Source organism: Epinephelus lanceolatus, chromosome 9 (genome assembly GCF_041903045.1).
Source record: "Epinephelus lanceolatus isolate andai-2023 chromosome 9, ASM4190304v1, whole genome shotgun sequence".
Classification (NCBI taxonomy): Eukaryota; Metazoa; Chordata; class Actinopteri; order Perciformes; family Serranidae; genus Epinephelus; species Epinephelus lanceolatus.
Window position 1 is genome coordinate 28,322,961 of NC_135742.1, and position 27,040 is coordinate 28,350,000.

The 27,040-nt window shown below is 42.1% G+C and overlaps 1 protein-coding gene and 1 long non-coding RNA gene across 3 annotated transcripts in view; one reads left to right on the top strand and one right to left on the bottom strand.

The window, feature by feature from the left end:
• Nucleotides 1-1,800: 1,800 nt before the first annotated feature.
• LOC144464286 (uncharacterized) lies at nucleotides 1,801-24,674 on the top strand. Its single transcript, XR_013492036.1, has 2 exons — nucleotides 1,801-1,971; nucleotides 23,798-24,674. It is a non-coding gene; the product is annotated as an uncharacterized LOC144464286 (long non-coding RNA).
• Nucleotides 21,465-27,040, bottom strand: part of arb2a (ARB2 cotranscriptional regulator A) — a 172,351-nt gene continuing 166,775 nt past the window's right edge. For both annotated transcript variants that reach the window (XM_033619777.2, XM_033619776.2), the window contains exon 11: nucleotides 21,465-21,824. In XM_033619777.2, the coding sequence (XP_033475668.2) occupies nucleotides 21,664-21,824 (161 nt within the window). In that variant the 3' untranslated portion in view covers nucleotides 21,465-21,663. The remainder of the gene's footprint in view (nucleotides 21,825-27,040) is intronic.

The following is a 27,040-nucleotide window of genomic DNA, read 5'->3' on the forward strand; positions in this document are numbered from 1 at the left end:
GCTGTATTGACTGTACACAGTCAATGAGAGAGAGGCATATCTTATGATTACAGTGTGCTGTTCTGAGATCTGTCCGCGGACCTCATAGGCAACCTTTAAGCCATGGATCAAATCCAGCCCTACGGGGTATAAAATATCCCTGGTTGTGAATGTAACATAAGGGGACGCCTCCCGGGGACGCCTCACTGCGACCGTGTGTGTGTGTGTGTGTGTGTGTGTGTGCACGCAAGTTTGCCATGATTGTCAAAAGTGTGTATAGGCAATGGTCTGATTTTAATATATGTGTGAGGTCTTTCTGTATGTATGTGTGCGGGCGCGTTCTTCTGCATGCCCGTGCGTAAAAGCGTGTATCTACCAGCGTGTGTACGCGTGTGTGCGCGCGCTACTGGCCGAGAGAGAGCGCGAGAGGAGAGGTGGTTGTGAGAAAGCCCGGATCGCTGTGTAAGCGGATCTCTTTGTGTTGATTTAGGAAGACGTTTGCTGTATATAACGTTCAAGGCTGATAATATCATTGCCTGGCCAGATAAATAAAGCATTGGCCAAAACCATCGGGTCAGCTATCGATCCGCTTTTTCTCCCTGAGAGAGAGAGAGAGAGAGAGAGAGAGAGAGAGAGAGAGAGGGAGAGAGAGAGGAGGGAGGGGGGATGTATGGAGGGAGGGAGGGAGGGAGGGGGGTGGACAGGAGGAGGGGGGATTGAGAAAGAGAGGGAGAGAAAAGGAGAGAGAAAGGGAGAGAGACCTCACTCATTAGCATTCCACAGCCATGGACTAAACGCTGACAACTAACAGAGATATCCAGCTCTACACCACTGCATGCATTTTCCCCCCTTTGTCTTCTTCCCCTGGCCCTTCATTTCCAGCGGACAGATCTCTCGTCACAGCCAACACATTTTTATTTATGCCTTCTCCACTCTTTTTGCACGAATGGACCCCATGCACAAGAGAGAAAACCTTCCAGTAAAGCAGAGGAGGAGAGAAAAAAGAGAGGGGGAGAGTGATGTTGTAAAAGCTGTGCAGAAGTGACAGCGCTAAGCACACTCGCTTTACTTGGGAGAGATATACAATTGTGTGTGACTTGACAAAATAGACGTGGGAGACGTTTTAAATTGCAACCTTAACTGCTATTATTTAGATATTTGAGGATAGGAAAAAAAAACCTCCAGCCTGTGTGCTTCATTATGAGAAGGTAAATGATGATATATTTTATTTCGACTTCAACAGTAGGTCAATATTTTTCCACTTAGGTTTGGACGTTTAGTTCAATTTAATGTCACATTTGGAGAAACTGTTTTAGCTTTGAAACGTTTATTTAATAGTTTTCTATTAAAGCTTTTAATTACGACTTCAACGTGATCTGTAGAATAAAACAAACAGGCTTAATGACGCTGTTGGAGCAAAAATACCTTAAAAGTTTGCCTTTATATTGAAAAAGAAATAAGTTAAAAATTTTACTATTTTAGAAAGTAAAATATATGTTTTGTGAATAAATTCTTTAAAGATTTGAATGAGTGATACAGGGACTATCAATGACTTTATTTGGACAAGCTCCTTTTTTTGCGGATGACTATATCTTAATATGCATTCAAGTCTTGCCCAACAATGACAGCTGTTCATCTGATAGTAACTTCTTTCCAAGTTTTCTCCCCTCCCACCCCGGGGCCCCCGGTCTCTGTCTTGCTTTGTTGTTTTAAAATATGCATGTCTCTCCGGAATGCCAGTCACGGGTCCAAACTTTGTGTGTCCCAACCTCCCACATGATGAAATGATCCTTTTAAAGCGGGCTCAATATGTCTCAATCTGCACTCCTCTTCCCTCTCTAAAGCTTCTGGGTTCGGGACACAGCCCAGAAATATATTAATTAAAGCGCACTACTACAGACTTTTTAGCACTGGGGAAGAAGTGGCTGGATCAAGTCAAGCTCTGTCAACGACGGATGGATGAAGATTCACGGCAGGAAAAGGAAAAAAAAAGTAAGCCTCATTTTGACGCTCTCTCTCCCCCTCTGTCACTCCTTCTCCTCCTCTCCCTCTCTCTCTTTCCTTCATGTGTGTGTGCGTCTTTTGCACAGTGTTCTTGTGTGTTCCTCAGACTGAAACGGATAAAGCCAGGGGGAGTGAGTGAGAAAGAGAGAGAGAAGTGTGAGAGAAAGGGGAGGAGGGATATATACGTATAAAGTGAAAGAGGATGGACGTGTGTCTGTGTTTGTGTGTGTGTGTTCGTATATATGCATGTCTGTGTGCTTGTCATCACTAAGAAATTAATCAGCACGTGGCATTAAACTCCAAAGTGCAAGTTTTCTCACAGTTGCACGGTGTATGGACCCAACATGAATGGAGGTGTTTACTTGTGTGCGCCCGCGCGCGTGTGCACATATATAAATGCTGTGCGGAATAAATCACACTACCTACTAGGAAAAAAGAGAGACCCGGATGGTCGGAAAGGAAATGCTTGGTTTTAAAGGGGAAAAGTGTGAATCGGATGTAACAGAGCGTTTGCAGCTCAAGAGGAACTCCTAATTCATTCTGTCAACTTTTGAGAGGATGCGCGTGTGTTTCTCAGCGGCACAGTGATGCCATTATTAAAGACAAAGCGACTTATAACAACTAATGCCGGCGCGTTTAATAATTAGATGCTAAGTTAATAGGAGAAAGTTGGAGTTGGAGCCAGTTAACCTGTTGCGCACGATCCAAACACAACACTGTGATAACATCCCATGAGCCCCTGCAGCATTTCATCCCATAATAATCCACCCTCTCCAAAAATGTAAACAGACCAACACTGGGAGTCATTGGGAGATCTGCACAAACAAACTGAATTTAATCATTGTGTTCATTTATTAAATTCAGATACGTTTTAATAGACATCCCAACAGTCTGATTATGTCAACATATGGGAGGCCATGCAGCAAGGCCCGGGCTTACATACCTGATAACGCCTGGGCTTTTCAGTAATATTTACGGCTTCTCTTTCTAATACACTCCAGATGGTGTGTGACTGTGCCACCGCAGCCAGCGAGCTCCTCAATTTTTACTCAGCAGCATTTTGTTGCAATTACATCAATGCTGAGACAGAATTTATTGGTGACCCATTTTCGCTGCATTATATGCAAAAATAAAAGAATAAAACAAGAAAGGGAATTGGGGGAAAAAAAGTTTGGTCCACTAGTGAGCTCTGCTTTATGTGCATGCGAAGTTTTTTTTTTTCTAAAACTGCTCTGAAGTTTACCATTAAGTTAGAAAAAAAATACTCAAATAGTCCCCACTTCATGGTTTGATGGATTGATAGAAGACAAAACACACAGGCCGCATTCATGCCTGACCAATCTTTATTGTAGCCTGTGCGTTTTTTTCTTCCAGCCAGTCACTCAGGCAGAATAATGCTTGTAAAGATATAATCCACTGAGCCTATACCCTCTGTAGTCCTTTGCTATATTATCCACTGACAATGAGTTGGCAAGCTTTTTAACAGGTATCTAACCTCTCCACTAAACACATGTGAATGTCATTTGCTAAGGATTTGGTTAATAGACTCATTCAGTTTACATTTTATGACTATGTTAGGTTTACTATGACGTGATAAAAGCCTGTGTGTCTGCGGGAGAATAAATGTATATATTTTTCTTTAGTGCATGTGTGCAGATAGTCATAAAATATTAACTGAAAATAACAGGAGCAATTCCAATCATACACAAAAGCGTGACAAATGTGTATCTGTGCGCATTAAGACATCTATCTATCTATCTATCTATCTATCTATCTATCTATCTATCTTGTCACTGGTGCGTTATGGGTTGTTTGACTGTCAAAGTTGCAGCTCACATTGTTGCTATCTGTGTTTACCTGCTTTGCTCAGACAGGCTGCTGTAGGTCTATTATGATTGACTGGAACGATGCATTGAAGGGTATTTTTCATCTTTGCCACGGGGAACCGCTCCTTACAGTGGTAAGGTTTCCCATTGACTCCCTTTAGTCTCCATGGTTGGTGCTCTCTCCCTCTCCCTCTCTCCCTCAGCCACCTCAGAGGACATGCGGCATGTTGATAAATACATGTCTTTTTTCCATCTTACTCAGCACCATCCATCAAATTTGGATGTCCATGTTACACTGCTGTGCTTAAGAGGGAGGGGTGGGGGGGGTGGGGGATGTCAGCAGTCGTGCAGAAACACACTCTAAATCGTCAACAAGGGATGCATTGCTCTCTACATACTAAATAATTACTTGATCATTCGCGCTGTGTTTCTGGTCATGTTAACGTGCTGAATTGTCTTAAGTCAGGCGATGCCAGGGTTATGCTGTTTGGAGATTTAGAAGTGGTCTTTTGCTGTGCTCTGTGGGTTAATAACCTCTTCACGCGCTATAACCACTGTGTTTTGATCCTAGTAATACGTTGGATAGAGCATTTCTCTGGCTTGCCCACGGCTTGGACCACTCTACAGAAGACCAGTCGCCCTGTGGTTGCAAACTCTTTGTGGCCCCACATACCGCCGCTGTGATTATAGAAGTGCCTCCTCTCCCTTGTTAAAGGAGCAAAGCTCTAATCTAGCCTCTGTGTCGCCCCCAAAGCCAGCGTGCTATAGTGAAAATGGGCGCGCGTGTGCGCGGGCGCGCGCGTGTGGGGGAAGAGTGAGTGGGGGTCGGTTCGGAGAGAGAGAAGAGGAGAAGGGAAGGGTGGGAGAGAGGGAGAGCAAAAAGGAGGGGGGTTATAACGGAGTGGCCCTTTCCTTCTTTTGAGTGACACGACCCCTCTCTTCTCTTCAAAGGCCATGCAGAAATAAACGCATCTCATTTGAATGGCGATTTTTCTTGGTGGTATTTCACAGCCAATATTTCTGGAATGGGAGTGTGTATTTTTCCCCTGCAATATATTGAATTCGGGGATGGTTCTGGTGTGGCGGGGTATTCAATATTCCCATCTCTCCACATGCAGCATTCTGCAGCCAGTGTGGTATTTTGTCCATGACTACACCACCAACACCACCCCCTCCGCTCCTGCACCCCCCACCCCGTCCAAATTCATTTGCATCCGCTGATGATATCAGTAAAGAATTGCTGGCACCGTATGAGGCAGGGTGGGGGAAGAAGGCTTATTTGGATAAAACTGGACCGCAGAGTGGACACGGCCCTAAAGGTCAGTCGCCCATTCATGTCAAGGTGGCAGGGGGTGTGTGTGTTGGGGGGGGGGTCGGCATGGGATTGCCAAAGAGGCTTATTTGAAAGCGGGCGTATATTTGAGGCAAGGGGAATGAAAAGGAGTGGACCACAAAGCTCGTCATACTTCAAATACGCCCCATCACATCTTCACTCTTTCCTTTCCATGCAGGCGGCGGGTATATAAGGAAGGTGGGGTCTCAGTGCTATGGCATGGCCTGCAGAACACGCAAGCAGAAAATAAAACACGTGGAGGACAAGGTGGATCATAGAGGTTTAGGTGTACAAAAGAAGGGAGTCTCCAGTGTTCTCCCTTTTAGTGGTTCCCCCTGATTTGTGCAAATAAAATACTGGATTAATTCAAATCAGGAGGCCAGTGTGGTTGTCAGAAAGTTCCTTTAATGCTGCTGATGTGGAGCATTTCATGTAATCTCGCGGGGTTGGCTACAGCACCATAATGCTGAAGAGATAGAGAACCTTTCTGAAAAGACTCTTTATGGCACCAAAATAGGGCTTTGCTATGGAGCGAGCCTATAATTTTCTGATTACTAGGCTATATGCTACAATTTTGGTAATAGTGCAGAATGTCAAGGATTCACTTCTGAGGAAAAAAGGGAAGAAAGGAAATATGGGAAAAGTATGAACATGATGCAATGTATGCTGTACAATGCACGTGAATGACACTAAATGACGTTCAGTGTTCTTTGGAAAGTACAAAACACAGGAAGTATGTCACATTAATAACTGAAATATTTGTCACATATATTTATAACAGAATTATCTCATTTTATATGAATCTATGATTTAGTTTTTTAATGCAATAAATCACCAGTGACCAGCAGGAGAGCATGTAAACAATATCACACAATGGCACAACACACAATAAACCTGAAAATGTATTTTCCCATTAATTAATAAATCAATTAATGCACTCGCCTGCTGCGTGCATATACCCCAATTTACTTCGAGGGCTCTGTCACCATCCACCGTGCGCGTACGCACACACACACACACACACACACACACACACACACACACTCACACACACACACACACACACACACACACACACACACACACACATTTATCACTCCATCATTATGTATATATAATAAAATTAGGTGAGGTACGTTGCAGGGGGAAGGCGTCACAATTTCATTATAATTATTTCTAAAACTACATTAGTGGCCTAGTTATAAGTGTGCCCATGCAGGCTAAACTTTATTTTCAGTGTGGAGGCTGTGGGGGGATTATTGGACGCCTTAACCGAGCGAAAATTGTCACAAATTGCTGGTTGTCGAGGGGCGAATGACAAGATAACGAATATGAGAATTTTTGCCCCTGACACCTCGGTTCATATATCATTGCAGCAACCGACCAATCACTCACATGTTGTCTTTAGTGTTGTTACACTTCAATATCATGTTTAAGCGATGTGTCAAAATTGTAAATTTAGATTTATTTAACCTGCCAGTACTTAAAAAAACAAACACAAATTATTTTATGTATTTGCTAATTATATAATTTAATTATATCAAATAGAATTTACAAGATTTCCAGTGTTCAGCACCTTCTGTGTGTAAGATTAATACACTGCAAGTTTTTTTTAACCTGTTTGGTTATATGATGAACAACAGCAAGTAGAATCCGCCGTTTGACTGAAGCACAGTGGAGCTCGATCATTTTTAGATATATGGCTCTGCATTGATTGCTGCACTAATAGTGCTTGTGCCCCTATACTAGCGACCAGGCTTTTACCACAGCTATCATTATTACTCATCATTATTACTGCTTATACTGTACGTGGCTATAACTGCTATTGTTGTTATTGCACCATCATTACCAGCAATGATGTTACAGGGAAGACGACTTAGCTCTGTCTTTGTATATGAAATAATGGCTGCGGTGTAGGATGAGTAGGGGAGATTACTGCGAGTGGGTGAGGATGGAAGAGTTGGAGACATATTACTGACCATTTAACACATGATTCCACTTGTTTCTTTTTTTTCCTTTGGTCAAAACCCTCCTCTTAATACCTATCGGCAGCAGTGGAGCATATATATGGAGCATCATATATATATATATATATATATATATATATATATATATATATATATATATATATATATATATATACACACACACACACACACACGCAATGAGTGCAATCAAGTCTACACTCGACAGAAGATGTATTGTTTGCTTGTGGTACACATACACATCCCCAGTAAAACGCTGGCTGTGATGGAGCTTGAAAGTGATAGTATCGATTGATTTTGTCAAGTGGGGGAGTCACCTGCCGCCCTTCCTCTTCCTCACCCACTCTGACATTAAAAGTTCTTCCATTTTCGGCTTGACCACTGATCAGCTGCTTTGCCACCTTGACCCCTCGGATGCTCATTAAAATTTAATTCGGTGGAGAAAAAAAATTAAAAAAAAAAAAGCAGACGCAACACTGAGCGTGATTAATTGATTTTGGTTGGATGGTATATTAATGTTGTAAAAATGGCACGGCCGGTCTGGATCGCGCCATGGCATGCAACAAACACAAAGTTTTTTTTAGTGTTTGAGAGCGTTAAACCGCGGCGCTTTGTTGTGGCGTCCCTCTGCGCCCCTGTGTGCCGTGTGCGTAAAGACTGCCTCTCCCGTCTCAGACCCTCCGTGCTGTTATTGTTTCTACCTTTGTTTGCTAGATGGCGCTCTGCGTTGTGGGACCCTCTGACACAAGAACCGCCTCATACCCTCTCCCTCTCTCCTCAGCTCTGCTCTCAGCCCCACAGTCCACCGCGCAGCACACACAGCAGCTCTTCCAGGGCCATTTTTTAAGCAGGAATTTCAGCAGCTGCAAAGCACTCTAATGCAACCCCACCGCTGCGAATATAGCGGGGGGAGTTTTATAATTGCATTATCCTATGTCGACTGACATTTTTGTTTGTTTTGTTAAGCTGCGGAATCGCATCGATTAAAGCCAGCGATCAGCAATGCGTTTAATTTTAATGTAAACTGATAATAACACAGACCATCGCTCAATATTTGAGCTTTAGATAATTAATTGTTTGTTTAAGCGATGTAACGTTGCAGAATATATACACTCATTCACATTTAAATTATGTTGAAAGGAATAAAGGGGCTTTAATTAGCCATTTTCAAATAAATAATGTCTTATTAATTTAAGTAAAGACAGGAGTACTTAATGTGACGATGCAACAGAGGATTGCAAAATCTCTACAGCAGAATATTTCTGCAACAAATTGGCTTTGCAGGAAATATTCTGAATGAACTACTGTATACTGACACATAATCTGAGAAATGCTGCTTTAGGTGCAGTGATGCAAAAACGGCGTTTTATTTACGGTAAAACTATTTTTAAAAATATCGAAAATTAACCTTCATAAAATTGAGCAATTTTTATTTTATTTAAATAATCCAACGATCATCTGTCCGACTTTATAATCTGTTTTAGATTGGTTGCAACCAAGGAGAGAAAAAAAAACCGCTCCATTGTATTGTTTGCTGAGTGGTCCACTCTGCTCTAAGATATACTGCTGCAGTTACACTTTCACTAAATAGCGGCTTGTCGGTGTCTGACGTTGATGAATGTGTTGGAGACTTGGAGAGCCTTTTACAGCTGTCTTAAAAAGCGCCGTGGCCCCAGACCAGCCACAAACAGATCAGGTGCATGGGGCCTTAACACGGCAGTCAATGACAAAGAAACACGCACTTTACACACACATTTGGAAGAGAGACACTTGTGCAGTGAAAAGTCAACTCTGCGAAGGGTTTTTTTTTATTTTGAAATCGAGCTCTCTCACCTTTGCGGCTGACTCTTGGGATGTATAAAAATTGAAATAATATCAATCTGGTGCAAATTATATAAAGATGTGGTCGTTTGAGGAAACAAGAGTGCAAGGATTAATCTTTTTTTATGAAGACTAAATTGTAAGTTTATGTTGGTAGCTGTGCTGCTTTATAATGATCACTGTGTATTGTAACCATCTTTTAATTTGCCAATAGATCACTTGACAGATCCAGAGAATTGATTTCCTCTTGTGGCTGAGGATAAACACAGTGTAAGTGCAGCCCATGTGGGCTGTGAATGTTGGTTTAGGGTTTTTTTTCCCTCACTGTGGCTCCATCTATTCCTCATGCGAAGACATCTGAAATACAAATATAAACTCCAGCATTACAACGCAGAGACAGTTGAAGTATTGTATGGGAATTAAAGCAGCTAATTTCGGTAAATACTGTATTTATAGCTGATCCTGGTGATAACGACAGAAGGAGACATTTTATATGTTACAAGCTGAAGTGCTCTGGAACTTTTATGTCTGCCACAGCGGATGGATGAGCAGAGGGGAGCTTCAACTCCTGGATACAAAAGTTTGAATCTTGCTGGGACCTTTTACTTTGCAGAGCAATTTCTCCAACAACAAGATCTCATTGTTGATTGAGCTGTATTATCCATTTGTCCTACACATACCCCTCCGCACAATCACACCTCCTCCCCCGTTGGATCCTGGGTGGTGTGGCACAGCAGGTTCGCTTGTACTGTATACGGGGCTTCTCCACCTGCAGCCCCCCCTCCAGAAGACACAAACCCAGTCAGGCTTCACCTCATTCCCCCCAAATCCACGTCTTCTCTTACTGCTATTTACATGAGCTGGCCTACACTTTGCTAACACATTATTAGCGAGCTGGGGGAGAGGGGGGAAGCTGCATTTCAATTATTATTTTTTTTTTTTTGAACAATGGGTATGGGCCCGTCATACATTTTGAATGTTTGAGTAAGGCTCTCTTGGTATTTGTTTTCCTCGACTTAACAAGCCATCATCTCACACATGCATATAGAATTGAAATTGCGCAGAGATCCCGCAGGCAAAGGGCGGGTTGCGGGTTCAATTAAGGTGGAATAATGCATGGGGACAAAGCGTATGATGACCTCGATTGAAAGTGATCAGAAAACGCATTCACCAAAAACACACACACTCGCACACACACACACAGTAGCCTCTTTGTTTTGACTCAATGTTGCCTCTTTGTATCTCTGCACTGAGGCCTATCTGCCCCTCTGAAATCGCAGGCTACTTTGATTTTTAGAAATAATTCCAACGCCCGAATATAAAGCTAAGCATTTAATACCACCCAACCTATGTCTAGACTAATTCACTCCTTTTTTGACATTTCATTCTTTCCTGCCTTAATCGAATTTGCCACATTTAAGCTGGCGTATGGATTTTGAGGCATAAGCAGCCATTTGGGCTCCATCTCTGGACTGACAGAGAATACGAAGGTTTGTCATAATTTCTTAAGTAGAAAACAAGATATTTCAGCGCCACAGTGGGATTTTAACGAATTAAAATATCTCACTGCTCGCCTGTGATAAAAAACGGTATAGGATTGAGGCGCTCGCTTGTTAAGTAACTTGCTGTCAGTATAGTTAGCAGTGCTCTGATATGGACGGTGGCTGCAGAGCCTCATCTCTTGGGGTTTTAATTAACAAGCTGTCTCAAAGCTGTAGAGCTCCATCAAACAGCCCCTCTCTCTCTCTCTCTCTCCCTCTCTCTCCCTCTCTCTCTCTTTCTCCACCAGTAAATCCTCCTCCCGTCAGTGCCTTGGGCTCTCTCTCAAAACTTTCGACATTTTCTGGTTCCCAAATCAACTTGTTACCACAGTATGTGCACCAGCTGATAGAGTGTGACTGCTCTGAGAAGATTTGCAAAAGATATAAATCGCTTGTTTTCTCTTATTTTTCTTGCTCAGCATCTATTTACGCGCACCGCTGCATACGGTTTATTCACCAAACGTCCACATACTGTACATATTCTGTTTGGGGGGGGGTCTGACTTAAAGCTTGACTGCTGCAGGAAGAACTGTTGCTTTTCTTTGTGGCTCATGTGATAGGGGCATGTTAAAGTGGATGCAATCTTTCAATCTGCTGCGTAAATGTTAAATTACGCACATCCAACCTGCAAAACATGCTCTGATTGATCTATAAACACACTTTATTAACTGAAATTTTAAATATATTCATCAGAAAAGGGCAGTAGCTGAATGTAACTAAAGGAAATGTACTTTTTACTCAATTTATTTGACAGGTAAAGTTACTATAACTCAACAAAACATATGTAACATATGATGCAGTTAGAGAATAATCTACCAAATGGTGCATTAAATGGTTAAAGTGAGTTCCACCTCAACCAACTACACCTTAAAGCATCAGCTATAATGATGCAATAATATAATTTCTAATGGTAACACTCACAGGGGCCATTTTTTATCACCTATAAGTACTTTTACTTGAGTATATTCAACAAGCAATACTTTTACGCATATGGCATTTTCAGCGCAGGACTTTAATTTAAATGAGTATTTTATTGCAATACTGCTACTTTTACTCAAATAAAAGATCTGAATACTTCCTCCACTGGTGGAAAACGTTTACTTTAGGACCCTCAGGTTTTTATTTATCACCCTGGCCAGTCTGAAATCCACTTAAAAAGAATTAAGTTGACTATACAGTAGTATTAAACTGAGGGGAGTCACACAAGGACGGACGGGTCCTTTAAGGATAAAAAACATAAAGTCTTTGTGTAAGTGTAACCTAGTATTGTTTACATAGGCGGTTGGCGCAACAGCCAATGCAAACCGCCAACCTCCTCTTGATTTACCACAGTATTGCAGAGTGTAAGCACTGGCTTCAGAGGAGATTTGTCTTTGGTGAAAAAAGCAAAAAAAAAAAAAAAAAAAACTCTCCCTCCCTCTCTCTGTCTCTCCCTCAGCCTATAGTAAAGTTGGTGCTGGGCTCCCACCGTGGCCCAGACGGGGGTAATTTGATAGCAAGGCAAGGTCAAGACAGTGCGCTGTCCATGGTGCTGCGGCGGGGCAGGCTGGATGTTATCATCAAATTAGACAGGACAAGTTTCAAATCGATGCCACCCCCGGATGTCTGGAGACCGCCAGCAGTCGGAGTTAAAGTCCTAACAAGTCCCCCCTGACAGGTCAACACCTCAACACAAACACACACCTCTGATGCTGCAGCCTACAGGTCAGCAGCGCTGTGTTGGCGAGATAAGCACCAATCCCATTGAAGGCTCTAAGTGAAATATAGCTTTAGGTCCACTGTTATTCTGCGGGCTCTGCGTGAGGCTCGTGCAGGCTGAGGCTGGGTGTCGTGCTTCTGTAAAGATTTTTTTTTTACTACACTTTAAGTTCTTGTGCTCGCCGATTTATTCGATAGTCTTTGTGCATCTGTTTGTGAGGAATATCAAACCCCCCCAGCAGACACACTCACTAACACACACCTTGGTGTATGATAAAATACATGCACATTTTTTTATCTTATGGAAGGTCGAAAGTTTAGGTGAAAGCACAACTTTTTGTATCATTTATTGAATGCAATGCTATAAATATTAATATGAAGTATAGTTGTGGGTATAAAAAAAAAGGTTGCACGGTCAGAAGCATTAACAATGTGCGTTTCATCTTGACAAGATCAAAGAATAGGATGTTTTATGGATCTTTTTGATCCATAAAATACAAAAAATACTCATATTAGTAATTTTCAGATCAAACAGGAGGTCGTCATTAAGTTATTTTCCTCTGCACTCAAACTTGCTCCTTTTAATTTGTAGCAGATTCTGCAGAATTTAGAAAATATTTTAGCTTTAATTAGATTTTTTTTAAATTGTAATTAGACTAAAATAGCTGTTTGTAAAGAAAAAATAATAATTTGCTTACACCTGCAGATTATACGTTTTCCTAAGTGCTCTTGAAATAGTTTTAAAATATATATCAGCTGTATTTTTTTTTTCATCGTATCACGTTAAATAACTGAACCTTAATAACTATCAATATTGTTCGAAAATAAATGCACAGTTGCACTTTCCCTATAGTTGCATTATATGTGGTGTTATCCACAGAATAAATGGCATTAGTAACAATCCATTTGGGAAAGATCAGAAGTGAATGAGTAGAGAGGGGATCTCAGAGAGAAGGGAAGAGGGCACTGATTAGAGCTGCTGCCAATCTGTCACCGCCTGACAGCTTTTGCTGCGGGGATAAACAGCAATAAAGTCGAGTTGGCCGCTGTGTCGTTAACTTCACACACACTATCACGCGCGCACAGCTCGCCACCGGAGGAGCAGGTAAATTCACTCAACTCCTCGCAGGGCCCCGCTCGCCTATCATCGCCTCTGTCTCCCTCCCCGCATGTCAAACTACCCCTTCCTCCCGTCCTTCCTCCCGTCAAACTCTCCTCTTTTCATCCTCCCTGCTGACTCAGGTAGCAAACACAATGAGGACCTTAGCGACAAGAAAGAAAGCCATTCAACCGGATGGAGAGATTGTGCACGGGAGAGAGGGAGAGAAACGTTAGCCTATATTTGAATGGCTGATAAAGAAATGAAATAGATGGGAACAAAGTCTAAGCCGTCGGGATGGGAAGGAGGGGTGAGGCATCATAGAGCAGGCTGCAAGGTGACTGCAGGGCCTTTAATAACACAAGTATATTAACTCGCTTAACCACGGAGATTCAAAATGAACCCAACTTCACTTAAGGGGCCCTGCAAACCATGAAATGCACATCAAAACATACACCTGCCAATCCCACCACCTATATTCCCTCCAAGCCCGCTGACCCCCCTCCCTCCCCCCTCTCTCTCTCCATCCGAGCTGTCTGTCATGGTGTGGCCCGGCTAATTTGAGTTCATTGGATGGCAATAATTTCATTTAGACCTTCATCTCTTTTTGGGCTGGATGTAATGAGGATGCAGGGTGCTGCCAGTGAAAGGCCGCTCCCACAGTAATAATAACTTGGATCTTATTCTTACCCCACGCACTGCCGTGTTTATCCTCGGAGGGCTGCGTCCACATGATGAAACTCATCTATAATGTGTGATTTAATATCGCGTTGCACTCTCTGTTTTTCAGAGAATTTAAACCCAAAAGAGAGAAGACGGTGGGCTGCTGTGTGGTTTAGCTCAGGAGATACACTGCAAAAAATACTTGTTTCCAGCACACCTTTCTGTCTGTCTTAAACTCAGAGTAATTTGTCTTATTTTTGACACGATATAAAAAATATTTAAGTGAACAATATCACCGATCTGGTGGAAATTAAACCGGAAATACTGACTAAATTGACAGTCTGTCAGGTGTAATAACTTTTCGACTTTTTAATTTTAAGTAAAAATATTTTAACAAAAAAATACTATGGGTGATGATTCTTTAGATATTTTTTTGCAGTGTAAGTCAGGCCTTTTCTCTCACCGCCAACTAATCGATATCCCACTGATTCCAATGCGATATCGATCAAGGGAGGATTGTACTTTAAGGATTTCTGGAAATACCTCATTATTTCGTTGCTTTAAGTGCAAGAAAATATTGTTTCAAATACAGTCGACTTCCTTCGATTTATTATGGTGGCTTAAAATACGACTGTGCGCTTAATCTTTTACTTGTGGATGGCAAAACACTCCTGCAGTTGTTGTTAGTACTAATAAGATGGTGAATAAGGAGATGTGATCTTTTTTTTTTTTTACCATAATGGACCATGAGCCACTTTCCGATTGCAATTCCACTTGCCCTCATCTGACAGACTCTCAATAAACTTTGAGAAAACTATTAATTGAATTCCATTTAAACATTTTTTCCTTGTTATATTTTCGTTTAAGATTATTTTATACATATTCTCAATTACAAGCACTTTTCTTTCGATTAATAATTGTTTTTATAATTGTTTTTAAATTAAATCCAGTTAGCTAATAACAAAATGCATCCTTTATAATAATGGATTTTTCAGGAAGTTATGAAATTATTAAATGTTTTTGTTTTGGTTTCAATTAAAATAATTTAATTGGCTACCTGTTATGATGTATAATACACATTAGTTTAAGAGCACATTTAGATTTTACAATAGGGCCTTTATTGTCTGATGACCATTTTATAATATCATTTGATTTATTAAAACATTTTAGTGCAGTGTATTAGGTCGGTATTATTATTAATGTAAATAGAAATGTCATTATTTAGTAAATGCTCATAGAAAAAAAAAGTTCCTGTGCATTTCATTATTTAAGATCAATTACTGCTCTTGTGTTTACCAACATAATTTGCATTTAAATCGACGGAATAAAATGAAAAACTTAAAGTCAGCTCGTTAGAAAATAAATAATTATTATAATAGATAAACTTCGAGGAAGTTTATAGATGAGTCTGAGATCTGTGAGCATTAAATTCACTCTCCCCTCAACTTTTTCTATGTGTATTATGAAGAAACACCGAGAGACTTTGTGTTCCGCATCACAATAAAAGTTTCTTTTTGTTGGCTAAGTGTGCACATCTCAGAGACAGACACGAGTACACACACTGACACACACGTGTGTAATTAAAATTGGCATTTGTCAGTATGATATTTGAAATTCGACAAATTACAGAGTGCTAAATATCACACGTTATTGGCCTGAAGTTTTCCGATATCCAGTCGCATTTTACAGCCTGAGAAAGGCCCCGATCACAGGCCTACCTAGAGCCCCTTCATCCTGACTGCCATTCATCAAGACAAAATGACCAATTTTCCCCAGTAAGCCGTCGGTGGCCTGTTAAACTAGGCCAATGAGCTGTGTTATACTTCCTTTCCTGCCTCCTTCATCACCGCTTGCCTAACACTGCTCCCCTGAAATCATCAGAGTATAGCCCCAAATCTTAAAAGTCAGAGCCCATTCTTCAAATGTATTGCATTTCAGAGGGTGTTTTTTTTTTACTGCAGGAGTCTTTAGGCCAGCAGAGTATCAGAGGAGGTGTAATTGAGGGGGCGGTGAGGGGATAGAGTAGCGGTCCGCCTGAAAGCTGCCATTAAAGCCAAATGGACTGAACACCGTAAAACGGCTCTGCCAACAGCTGTCCCACAATCGGAGTCTTATATGCCAGGATCCTTCAAGCACCACACACACATTAGGCCACGCTGCTGATGTAGTGGCTACTTCGAAGTATTAGACAGCAAAGCTGAGAGAATAAAATACCAACGAATAACCACATGAATATCCCGGTAATATTCGCATTATGTTCCTATAGGGACTTCAGCCTAAGTTGTGCGTCTTGGTGATTTAGGTCTCCAAAGGCATTTTTCACCTCTCTACAAGCCTTGCTCTTCTTATAATAACCTGAGAATTGCAATTTTTGCTGGGATAGCCGATTTGCTTTGCATATTTCCCCACATTATGGTTATGGCAGGGGGATAATGGGTCACCCTATATGTTTCTGCGTGTGTGCGCACGAGAGGAGGAAGCTCAGGATATCATTACGCAAGTTTTTCACAAGTTCCTATCTCCTTAAAAACTTTTAATGCTGTTGTCCCGCTGTTGTGAATTTCATATCTATACAGAAATTATTAAATATATATTTGCATGTTTCTATGGGGGTTTCTTGCACCCCTTAAGAGACCCAGCACTCCCCCACTTGGTGCAACACCTGTGCCCAGACGCGCACCTCTCACTGGTGCTGCACCTTCCTGTCGCCCCGCACAGTAAAAGCCCAGTCACCCTCTTCCCCTAAATGTGACGTCCGCGGCCCCAAGTGTTGTCTCAGTCTGCGACTCCTTATTAGAATAGAGAAGGAGAGGAGGCGATTGAAGAGGAGTTGTTTCCACTGGATTAAATGGTTTCTCTGCAAGTCAATGAATATGTAATGATGTCTAACGAAACCGGCCAGTGAGTCCTGTGCTCGGGTATACAGGGCCCTATATTAAAGACCTCTTCTCCTGAGGAAAAACACAGTATAGAGCCGGAGCAGAGAAAAGAGGGGCAGAATAGGGGAAGGGGAAGAAGGGATACAATCTTGAATGCACCTCCGAGCTTAAGCCAGACATTCTCCCTCAGTCAATAGATGAAAAAGTATTTGCTCACGTACTGAGTGAGAGAGGGAGAGGGTGAGAGAGGGGGGAGTCTTTCTTGAAGCAAGGGTGGGGGGTGAATTTACATTTTTTAAACTGCTTTGGAAATATTGTTTCTGATAAGCAGTCATGCCAATAAAGTAATTGAATTGAATTGATGGAGAAGGGGCGAGAAGGAGAGAAAGAGAGTTCCTCCACCATGATTGTTAAAGATATTTCTCCCTTAGTATACCCGATAAAACATTGATTGTTGCAGTTAGTTGACCCGTAAAATTTGGGGGTTAGTTTTCTCTTCTGAGCTGAGCATATAATTATGCAAATAGTGATCTGACAGTGATCCGCTGGAGGAGTGCTGAAGGAGAGAGAGTGTGTGTGTTGTGTGTGTGTGTGTGTGTTTGAGGGGGGAGGCTGTCAGAGGGGTGACATTCCAACTTTGCCTAACGCCTGGTTCCTTTGGAAAGAGTTCATCTTCTGCAGGGATGGCGTGCATATCAGAGTGGGGCCGGAGCAAGCAAGCGTGACAACGACTCTCTTAAAGTAAAAATTGAAATATCAGGCTGTGGCAGCACAGGGGTTCCCCAACTTTTTCATGTCAAGGGCCCTACCCAACCCACCCACTCCTCCCTGAAATCTGCCATTACAGCACAGACCCCCCATTTGGCAGGATTTCACCCTAAAGCTCCGCAGCTGATGCCATTTTCTGTTGTAGATATGATTCAGTGTGGAGCTGTCTGTAACTGTCTGTACGACAATAGCTGGGAAAGTGAAACCTATAATCAAATCAGTCATACCTATTATACATTCACATGCTGCGCTAACTTCTGGCGAGTAAAAACACTGACGCATCTGACTGCTTCTCGTTTGGTTATGGGGATCCCTCCTTGGGAGGGTCCCGGGGACTTTTAGGGAGCCACCGAGAGGAACCTCAACATGAAGAGATCATCTCTGTCTTTAGAAAAGTGGGGGGACAGCTACATGTGACAAAGCGATGCATGAGTGGTCAACCTGAATACGCAGGGCCCTCAGCGAATCACTTCAGGGTAATAATAGTTTCTATTTAGCCAAATGCTTGGAAACAGGATCACAGACCTTTACGCACAAGTTTTCTCCGCATTGAAACGAGCTAAACTTACTTCACGCAACTTTTAAAGTTACCATATAATCTGTAAAATAGACTTACTAGATAGTGAACAAGTCTTAAGGCATAACATACTTCCTGGGTGAAGATCTAATTCATTTCGCTGTGTATTAGTCGCCTGCCTTTGATGATCACTGACTGAAAGTCATAATTTATGGTACCAATACATCATAGCTTTGGACAGAAGGCAGGTTATTTAATTAAACTCCGAAAACTCTCACTAATACAAGATATTTCCTTTCTTAATATCACAAGAATTAAGTTACATAGTCCTCTCCATAGAACACTTTTTTTTCCAAGACAGAAAGTTGAGTATTGTGTGTGCCCGTGTGTGTGTGTGTGTGTGTGTGTGTGTGTGTGTGTGTGTGTGTGTGTGTGTGTGTGTGTGATTGAATGGCTCTCTTTAATCAGCGGCCTGACACGGTGTGAGGGGGACTCGCCTGGTTCCACTTGTTGTTCAGGGGTTAATGGAAAAGATTTCTAAAGATTTATTGAGGGGGCGTTTAATGACCTGATCGGTTTCACCGTGTGAAAACAAATGATGCTGTAAAACCTCGCTGAGTTGGAGGGGGGGCTCACTTTGCCAAAATTAATGACCAAAAAGAGGGGAATTACTGTTTATAGTTTGTTTTCCTTTTGACACACTTAGTGACTTACTTACTCACTCACTAACGATGCGATCCATTTAAAGATATTGCTGTCTTTCAGAGTAGATTGGCATATAGGACGTGTTTTAAAAGTTCAAACTTTTTTTTTTTTTTTACAGCTTAACTTAAAAAGGTTAGAGTGTAAAAAATGAAATAGGTGTTTTGGACTGTTTATAAAAGACACTTAACTCTGGCCGATTGTGTGGCAGCACATGTTAGTGGGTCTTCCCTCTCGGTTGGATTTCATAGATGTCATGTGAGATGATGACTCAGGTCATTTTTCACTCGGTGCTCGACTTTCTCCTCCCGCTGCACTCGCTTTGCACTTTCGGGCACATCTCTCTGTTTCTCTTTCCAATCGCACCTGACTTTTTAGTACTGCTTCTTTTTTTTTTTATCCACCATATTCCCATTTTGCGCAATTGCGCACCGGCATCACCAAAATACTTCGCGCGTAAATAAAAAGCAAAACGAAATAAAAAAGGAAAATATGTACAGTTTAAAAAGCAAGATACAAAAGTTCATTTTATTTGCTTTTGACAGGTTTAATGGGTTAATTACAAAAATCAGCTTTCAAATAATTTCAAGACAGGCGTTTAAAACCAAAATGGATCAAAAGAGAAATGAGACAAACATTTGAGAATATAAGAAAAATATGTGACCAGGCAGGACACTCGCGGTTTCATAAAATCCAAAGGCTTATGCGATAAAAGAAAATAGGCGTGTTCCCTAAACCAATACAACATATAAACCATCTGCAAAAAATAAAGTCTTCAAGAGCAACTGGCAAAATTAGTCTCCTTTTATTCGCAGACTGTGCTTTGGATTTAGGCTGCTCTTACATCTTTAGTTCCATTCACATATGGCTTGCTGGATATTATTAAAACAGTGAACAGAGTCTTGTTTATTCCTAAGGCAACAATATACAAATTATGGAGTGAAAAATGAACTGATTGTAGCTGAAAAGCAGAAAGATGAGCAATGGTATCTTGAAACGAAACTCATCAAATCAAATAATAAGCCAACTTCTTTGCTGAAACCTGGAGAGATCTGAATCAAATTAAAAGGAAATTAGGCCTGCAACCATCAGCCACAGTTGTCTCATTACAGCGGAAAGATAATCCACAAAAGCCTTAAACCACACACACACACACACAGTGGGCAGGAGAGGCAGGATTTCACAGTGTAAAAGTTAAACAATGGGAACTATTTGAAGTGGGGGGAAAAAGGTATATATTTGAGAATGTGTCTAAGGTATCATAAGATTTAGTATCCGGTTTGAGTTTTTACTAATGTCATGACACATTAGAAATGTATTCCATTAAGCCTTGAGTGGTTTATAAAGCACAGCAGCCTTGTGGAAATTTTTTTATCATGTTTGTGTCACATAGTGAGATTATGTGCAGCTGAGCAGGGAGCTGACTTTGTCACTTCTAAGTACACAAGAAGAGTACTACAGTGGGAGGAAAAAATAGATATGTTACATTTCTCCAACATCTAAGGAAATATCATTCAGGCTTAGAATAATATTGAAATCTTGGATTTCCTGACATGTGTAAGGCGATATATTGAGGCTTTATGAGTGTTGTGAGCTGACTTCTGGCTCCTGTTAAAATGAGATATCCCTCAAACCCATTTTGATGCTTGACTTTAAGTAATTTTAAATATGCTCAGTGTCCGGATTTTTTCCACATTCAGCACAGGTTGTGTTTGTTTTATTTGTTTCATCACATTCAATCACCCGGAGACATCAATTTCAAGGATATCAAATTGAAAAAAAAAAAAAAGATATATATTTATAATAAACACAGAGAAATGGACTCTCCACAGTTTTGCAAATCAATTCTGGAGATATTCTAAAGTAAACACTTACAGCTCAAATACTGGCTTAATATTAAAAAAAAAATCAAACAGTGTGAATGTGTGTATGAGACATTGCATTGAAATTTAGCTCAAAGTTGAGAAATTAAAAAAAAAGAGATCTCTCTTATTATAAGTACTGCAATTCCAGAAATACATGGCACGGGTTAGGACCACATTTTACACAAAGCTGAATGAGAAAAGTCAGGTTTAAAAGCTGACTGCATGTGCGGAGGAGTTGGAGAATGAAGAGGTCATAAAAACAACACCCTTTGTTAAAACAAAACAAATGGTCACCAGTTAAGAGTGTGTGTGTTCACTCTTTGGAGAAACATTTGTGGTGGGTAAGGGCTATAAAACAAAAAAAAGATGGGCACTGATCAGGATGAAATGATACTGGACCTTAGCAGAGGATACCTTACAGCATGAGCTGATGTCGGGGGTAAGCAGCCCAGGCTTTAGGACCGGGGGGAAGAGGGAGAGGAGGGAGAGACTGAGTAGTGCAGACTGGAGGGCAGGCGGGGCATTAGCTCAGTTCAGGCTGATGTCAGGACAATTAGAGGTGCACCACAGCGCATTGTGCACAGTGCCTGTCAGCCTTAATCTCTGCTGCCGTGGCCCGTACCCGCAGCCAGGCCACAGCCCACGGGAAGCGCTAACACTCAGGCCCATATTGCTTTGACAGTTGCGCTCATCTAGAAGTAATGCAAAACGTTATTGTGATGTATACATGGTGACCCTGTACTCTTGTCTCTTACAACAACAAGGCTATGTGTGTGCAGAGCCAGGGAGGGCTGGAAGGGAGAAATGACACTCGGGGAGAAGAGTGAGGAGAGAAAGATGGAGGGAGGTTACGGGGGAGAGGGAGGAACAAAAAGAAAAAACAGCAGAGAGGATCTGGAACATTAGACTCTCTTTTTGCATCCACCCCATCTGATCCCTTGCTCCTCGTTCTCTTCTTGTTCCAAGTCATTTTTGTCGATCCTCTACAAATCTTGGTGTTTGTTTTTGAGGGAGCTGCTGCGAGTGGTGACAATGTTGGAGGTCTCCTCCGCCTCCTCGTCCTCTTTTGCCTCCAGGACCTCGCTGAAGAACCTGAAGATGGAGTTGAAACTCAACCAGGAGGTCAGCTCATGCCGCTCTGTGCCTACATGTCAAAGACACACACATAAAGAGAAGCATGAGTTCACAACTGTGCTGTAAAGCTGCAGACAGAAGACAGTGTATGCTATTAAAAATATTGATCTGCATGCTATACGCCTACTGTGGCAACACAAAAGGTGAACATAAATACCATTAGATGAGATTTTTAGTCTTGTGAGGCTCATCACTCCCACAATGCTTTGCATTGCTCCATGCAAGTCTTGGACATAATGTATGAGAGCCATGCCAGCCTATGACCTATTAGTCCAATGGGACAGCCTTAATATGTTATCCAAGTGGATACCTGATAATCAACACCACTGCACGTCCCTCTTTCCGTCTCAGGCCTTCCAACAAAACCAGAGTTATGCACAATAGGGGCACTAAGCGAAACCAGTGGAGCGGTAGTCATTCATTCTAAAGGGCTGATTGAGGATAGGCAAGACAGAAGCTGGAGAGAGGTAACCAGCGAGCATATCAAGTGGTCTGGTGGTGGTGGGGGGAGGCAGCAGTACTGGGTTTCCCTCTGACCTCCTACAGGTTAGCCAGTTCCCAAGTTGGGGTCACACTGGAGCTTGAAATTTGGTACATGCGCCTCGGGTTCCTGCCCGCCTCAGGGGTTAGGGTATCGCTGGCCGGCTTTTTAGCTGGATGCAAAGTCAATGGCAGTTTCTATGTTTCTCCTACGCCAGCTAGTCCTGCTACAGAACACCTCGGCTCTGCATCGGAGCACCCATGATGGGAACAGATCGTGGCTGCAGCTGTTGCCCAACTCATCTCCTACTCCTGCTCGCTAACCATTCAGCGGGAGCACTAACAGATAATGGCTTGTTTCTACCGCCGCTGGCTAGCAGCTCAGCTGCTTAGCAACACTACTGTAACTGGACTTGAGAAGCCGACTTGAGAAGCCATATTGAGGTGCCCTCTTGTTTCCCAGAGGGAGAATAGGTTTGCAGCGAGATGATATTAAGAGTTTCATCCCTTGATAGATAGATCTAAGAAAAATTTACATGTGTTTACAGACAGAGGGATGAGTGAACACAAGCCTTGAAGTAATGGGTTTTCTTTTTCCGAATTCTTATTTGCACACTTTTTTATTGGGACCTGCATTTGTTTTCAACAAGATAAGAAAATTAAAATGTGTCCCTACAATTTTCTCGGGAGGATTAATGAAAAAGGATAAGCTTAGTATCTGAAATCAGTTAGGGTTGTGTGAAAACAACTGGTCCCGACAGAAAAGGGTTGAAAACCTCTACCCTTGTGGATGAGTCAAATCAGTAGAACATTAGAAATACCCCTTCACTTCCTCTCTTCAGTGCCTTTCTCCTCCCTTCTCCTCTGTGTACATGCGATCAGCTATAAAAAGCTAGACTAGAAGGCCGCAGGGATACAATTAGGAAGCACCTTAAAGGCTCTCTCACCATAGACAGGCCTCTGATGACCACTGCACTGACCCCATGTTTATTAGATTGACCCCTGCCTGGACGCATTAATGGAGATGGCGTGCGTGTACGTGTGTGTTTGTGTGTATGATTGTTAGACGGAGGGTAAGCGAGGGGTCTTTGGCTGAGAGTGGGTTTGGGTTCAGTTGCTGGTGGTGTGTTTGTGTGTGTGTCATTTGTGTGTACAGGTATGTAAGGGGGTTCTCGATCACTCTGAGATAAGGGAGTGTGCTGCGGACTATATAGCAAGCTGACTGCAGTCAGTGCCTTGGGTCAAATTTACTGGCCTGGCAATCATGGGAGTCAATAACCCCGCACTCTCAGTGACTCTACTACCTGTGTAGGGCTCAACATAACACCCATCCCTGGAAAACAAAGACACAGCCCTCTCACACCTCTAATCTATCATTTATATCCAATTTGAGGTATTGTGATCTTTTTTCCACCTTCTACTCCTCCTCAATTTCCCCGTCTCATCGGCCTCTCCCTCACTAGTGTTTTTACTTCTGTTTTGTCCTCTTTTTTTCTCCCGCAGAAGCGATCAATGCCGCAGCGCTCTCTCATTCACCCTGAACTGGTGGTGAACTCCTCCGGAACAGCCGCCAGCCTCTCCACCCTATCCCATCGCAGTCCGGGGTCACCAGGGGGGCGTCTCTGTGCCAATATGCAGATGAGCCTGTGCCCCTCCAATGACTCTGGCGTTAAGCTCCACCCCTCTATATGATGGAGCCCCCCGCCTCACCCCCACCCAACAACACACACACACACATAAAGACATAAACCCACTCTCACACTGGCTTAAATAGGCCTTTAACAGCTTATGTCCACTCTTCCTTTAATAGCCAAAGTGTGTCGAACCTAATGGATGTTGTCAAAGCCGAGATGTGACGACTGATTTAGAGGAGGAACCCCAATGACCAGGCTTCACTAGCCACTAAAGACAGAGAATGAGAGAGAAAGACGGAGGGGAAGAGAGAGAGAGAGAGAATTACCTCAGCTATGCCACAAATCAAAGTAATATCTTTAAAAGATGTGGGGATCGATGAGGTGTCATCTGGCTGTGTCTTGTGTGTAAAGTGAACCCATAAACAGCCAATGAGTACGACTTTATCCTCAATTTCAGTCTCTTACTGAAAAAGTTTTTCAGCTGCTAAGCAGATTTCTTTTTTTTTACGAGAATTGATTTCATGTATTGTTAATACACCGTATAGTGGACAGAGAGCCGTTCCACTTTAATCAGTTTAATTACAACTTGTATCTTGTGTTTAATTGATGAAACTTTAAAAATAAAAGTGCCCTGTGTATATATGTGTGCTCTCTTGCATTAACTGTGAATCAATTAAGTTGCATGTGCTAATTTTAACAAGATCATTGTCACTGCATTAATTTAATAAAGTTTATTGTAAATGCAATTATGTCCTCATTTATTGTAAATGCAATAATGATGTTACTGTGCGCTCCATAACATTGGGTATTGTCATGGGAAGTGCAGGAAAAAAAAATTATCTTTACTTTCACAATGTATTTGTAATTAGCATTAGGCAATGGCAAGCTTAACAGAGATTATTTCTGCAAGTAGAATGATGACGGCTGTAACCTTGAGGTGAGGCAACACACAAACACACACAGCTCCACGAGGATGTTTCGCTGTAATGCAGAAAATAGCAGGTATGTGGTCTGCACTGTGAGCTCCCCTTCCGTGCCCTCTGCTTAGGTCATGGCAGAGTTTCAGTCCGGCGCCTAACCCGTGCCCTGTGTTTGAACATTCTGTGTGTGTTGTCTGAGCCTGGTGAGGCTGTCTCATTATGTGACAGGCAGAGGAGAGTATTTGATCCTGGATATTTAGCCTCCTCCACTCTGTCACAGCCACTGGAGCCCTCTCAAGGTAATTGACTGACTGTTTGATCTCCCTCTGACTCTACGCTGGTACAAGACGCTGACACACGCGCACACACACAAACACAATCGTCACTTGCAAGCATCTACTAATGGTTAGCACACACACTCACACATACATTCACTCACACATCATGTAGCACATACACACTGTTCCCTCCCCCAGAACACCAAACAATCCAACACTCTTCCCCCCAACACACACTGTTGTTATCATTTGTGTGCAGTGAGGTAAGGGAACAGAGGAGCAGAGTTTTGAGCTGTTAAAAAGGAAACTCCTCCATAGCTATGGGCCATGCTTTCTTCCCTCCGCACCAAACGCTGCATGCTGTTACAAATGGTAATCGGCTCTGATTGTCACAAATTTCAAAACAAACGCTAGGTGACTGAAAAGCCAAAGTGACGCCCCGAGTGATACTCCGACAGAAAGCCCGAATCAAAGCATGCCGACTATAATTAGGTTCCATCTGGGCTACATTATTTAAAGCCGCACCAGTTAATTGCTTGTGTACAAATGGCCTATTTTATTTGAATCAAACTTTTTTTGTGATTCGTAATTACATTGATGTGAAGGGGGCCATATCTCTTTACTTCATTTATAATATAAATACATATTCAAATTATTAAGAGGACTCTGAGGCAAGGGAAATGTAAAGTGATGATACTTTTCTTTGTGTGAATTGAATTTCTTTAAACAATTATGAGTGCTTAATCAAATATACTGACATTTGGGTTAAACATTTAATGAGCTTCAATTAAAAAAAGGGGAGATGAACAATGATATAATCACGAGGCGAAAATTACAAAAACAGAATACCTAACAGGACTGATGCGCATGATATTATTGCATGCAGAAGCAAACATTTTCTCATTTCCTCTTGTCAAAGTTTTCATCAAAATTCAAACACAAACAGTGTATTTTCTTATCGATTCCTTATCGATGGTAACCTAAGCTTTTGTTTTATCTCGATGTGAGGCAAAGCAGTGCGTGGTGGTGCGGGCCCCTGGCTGGCTGTAACCTTAGCCGGGCTGCTGTTTGTGGAAACTATCTGTTGCATGGATCAGCGGTGGGGAATCGCTATCTGTATCCTGGTTGTCAGACGATCGGATTTCCGCCCCTGACGCTCTCTGATATTAGATGATCTTCCACGGTGTGTGTGAGAGTATGTGCACAGTGTGTGTTGCAGATACTGCGTGCATTTGTGTGTGTGTATTAGTTCCTAAATGCGTGTGGCTGTCCGTGAGAGATGCACACGCGCGTACAGTCAGTTATGCGTGTTGTCATCTTGCTTGCCGACATGCGTAAAGGTCAAGAATGTCATTTTGTCCCACGTGGCTGTCTGTCGAAGGGGGTAGGACATGTTGCCACTGGAGACGAGGTCAAAGAGAGCCCAGGCAGGTGACAGCCGGTCAGCCACACTGCCAGAGCAACTCTGTCCTCTGTAACAAAACATGGAGCTGTTGTCCTCAGTCAAAAAGCTAATTAAATCTAAATTTACTCCCCTCCCTCCTCTCCCCATCACCACCCCTCAATTTCCACTCAGGGTGAAGACATCCACGTCAAACCCACTGACAGTGTAACATAGGTATAATCAGACTTTGTTTTCGCTATGCTACGCTATGTGTCTTCATTTTTAATAAAATCAACATGGTCCTAAGCCTTCACACGTCTACAGGGGTAGGAGAGACACACGTGCATTACAAAAGAATAAAATTAAACAAAAAAAAAAGGACTAAAACAGAGCTCATTTCATCAAACCAGTAATACCACTGCTGCTTCTTGAATGCAATTCATTTTTAATGCTCGTTGGTAAGCGGGGTCTGCTCCCTCCCCCCCATCTCCCTCGTACTGCTTTTAATTACTTTGCTTATTATTGTGTGT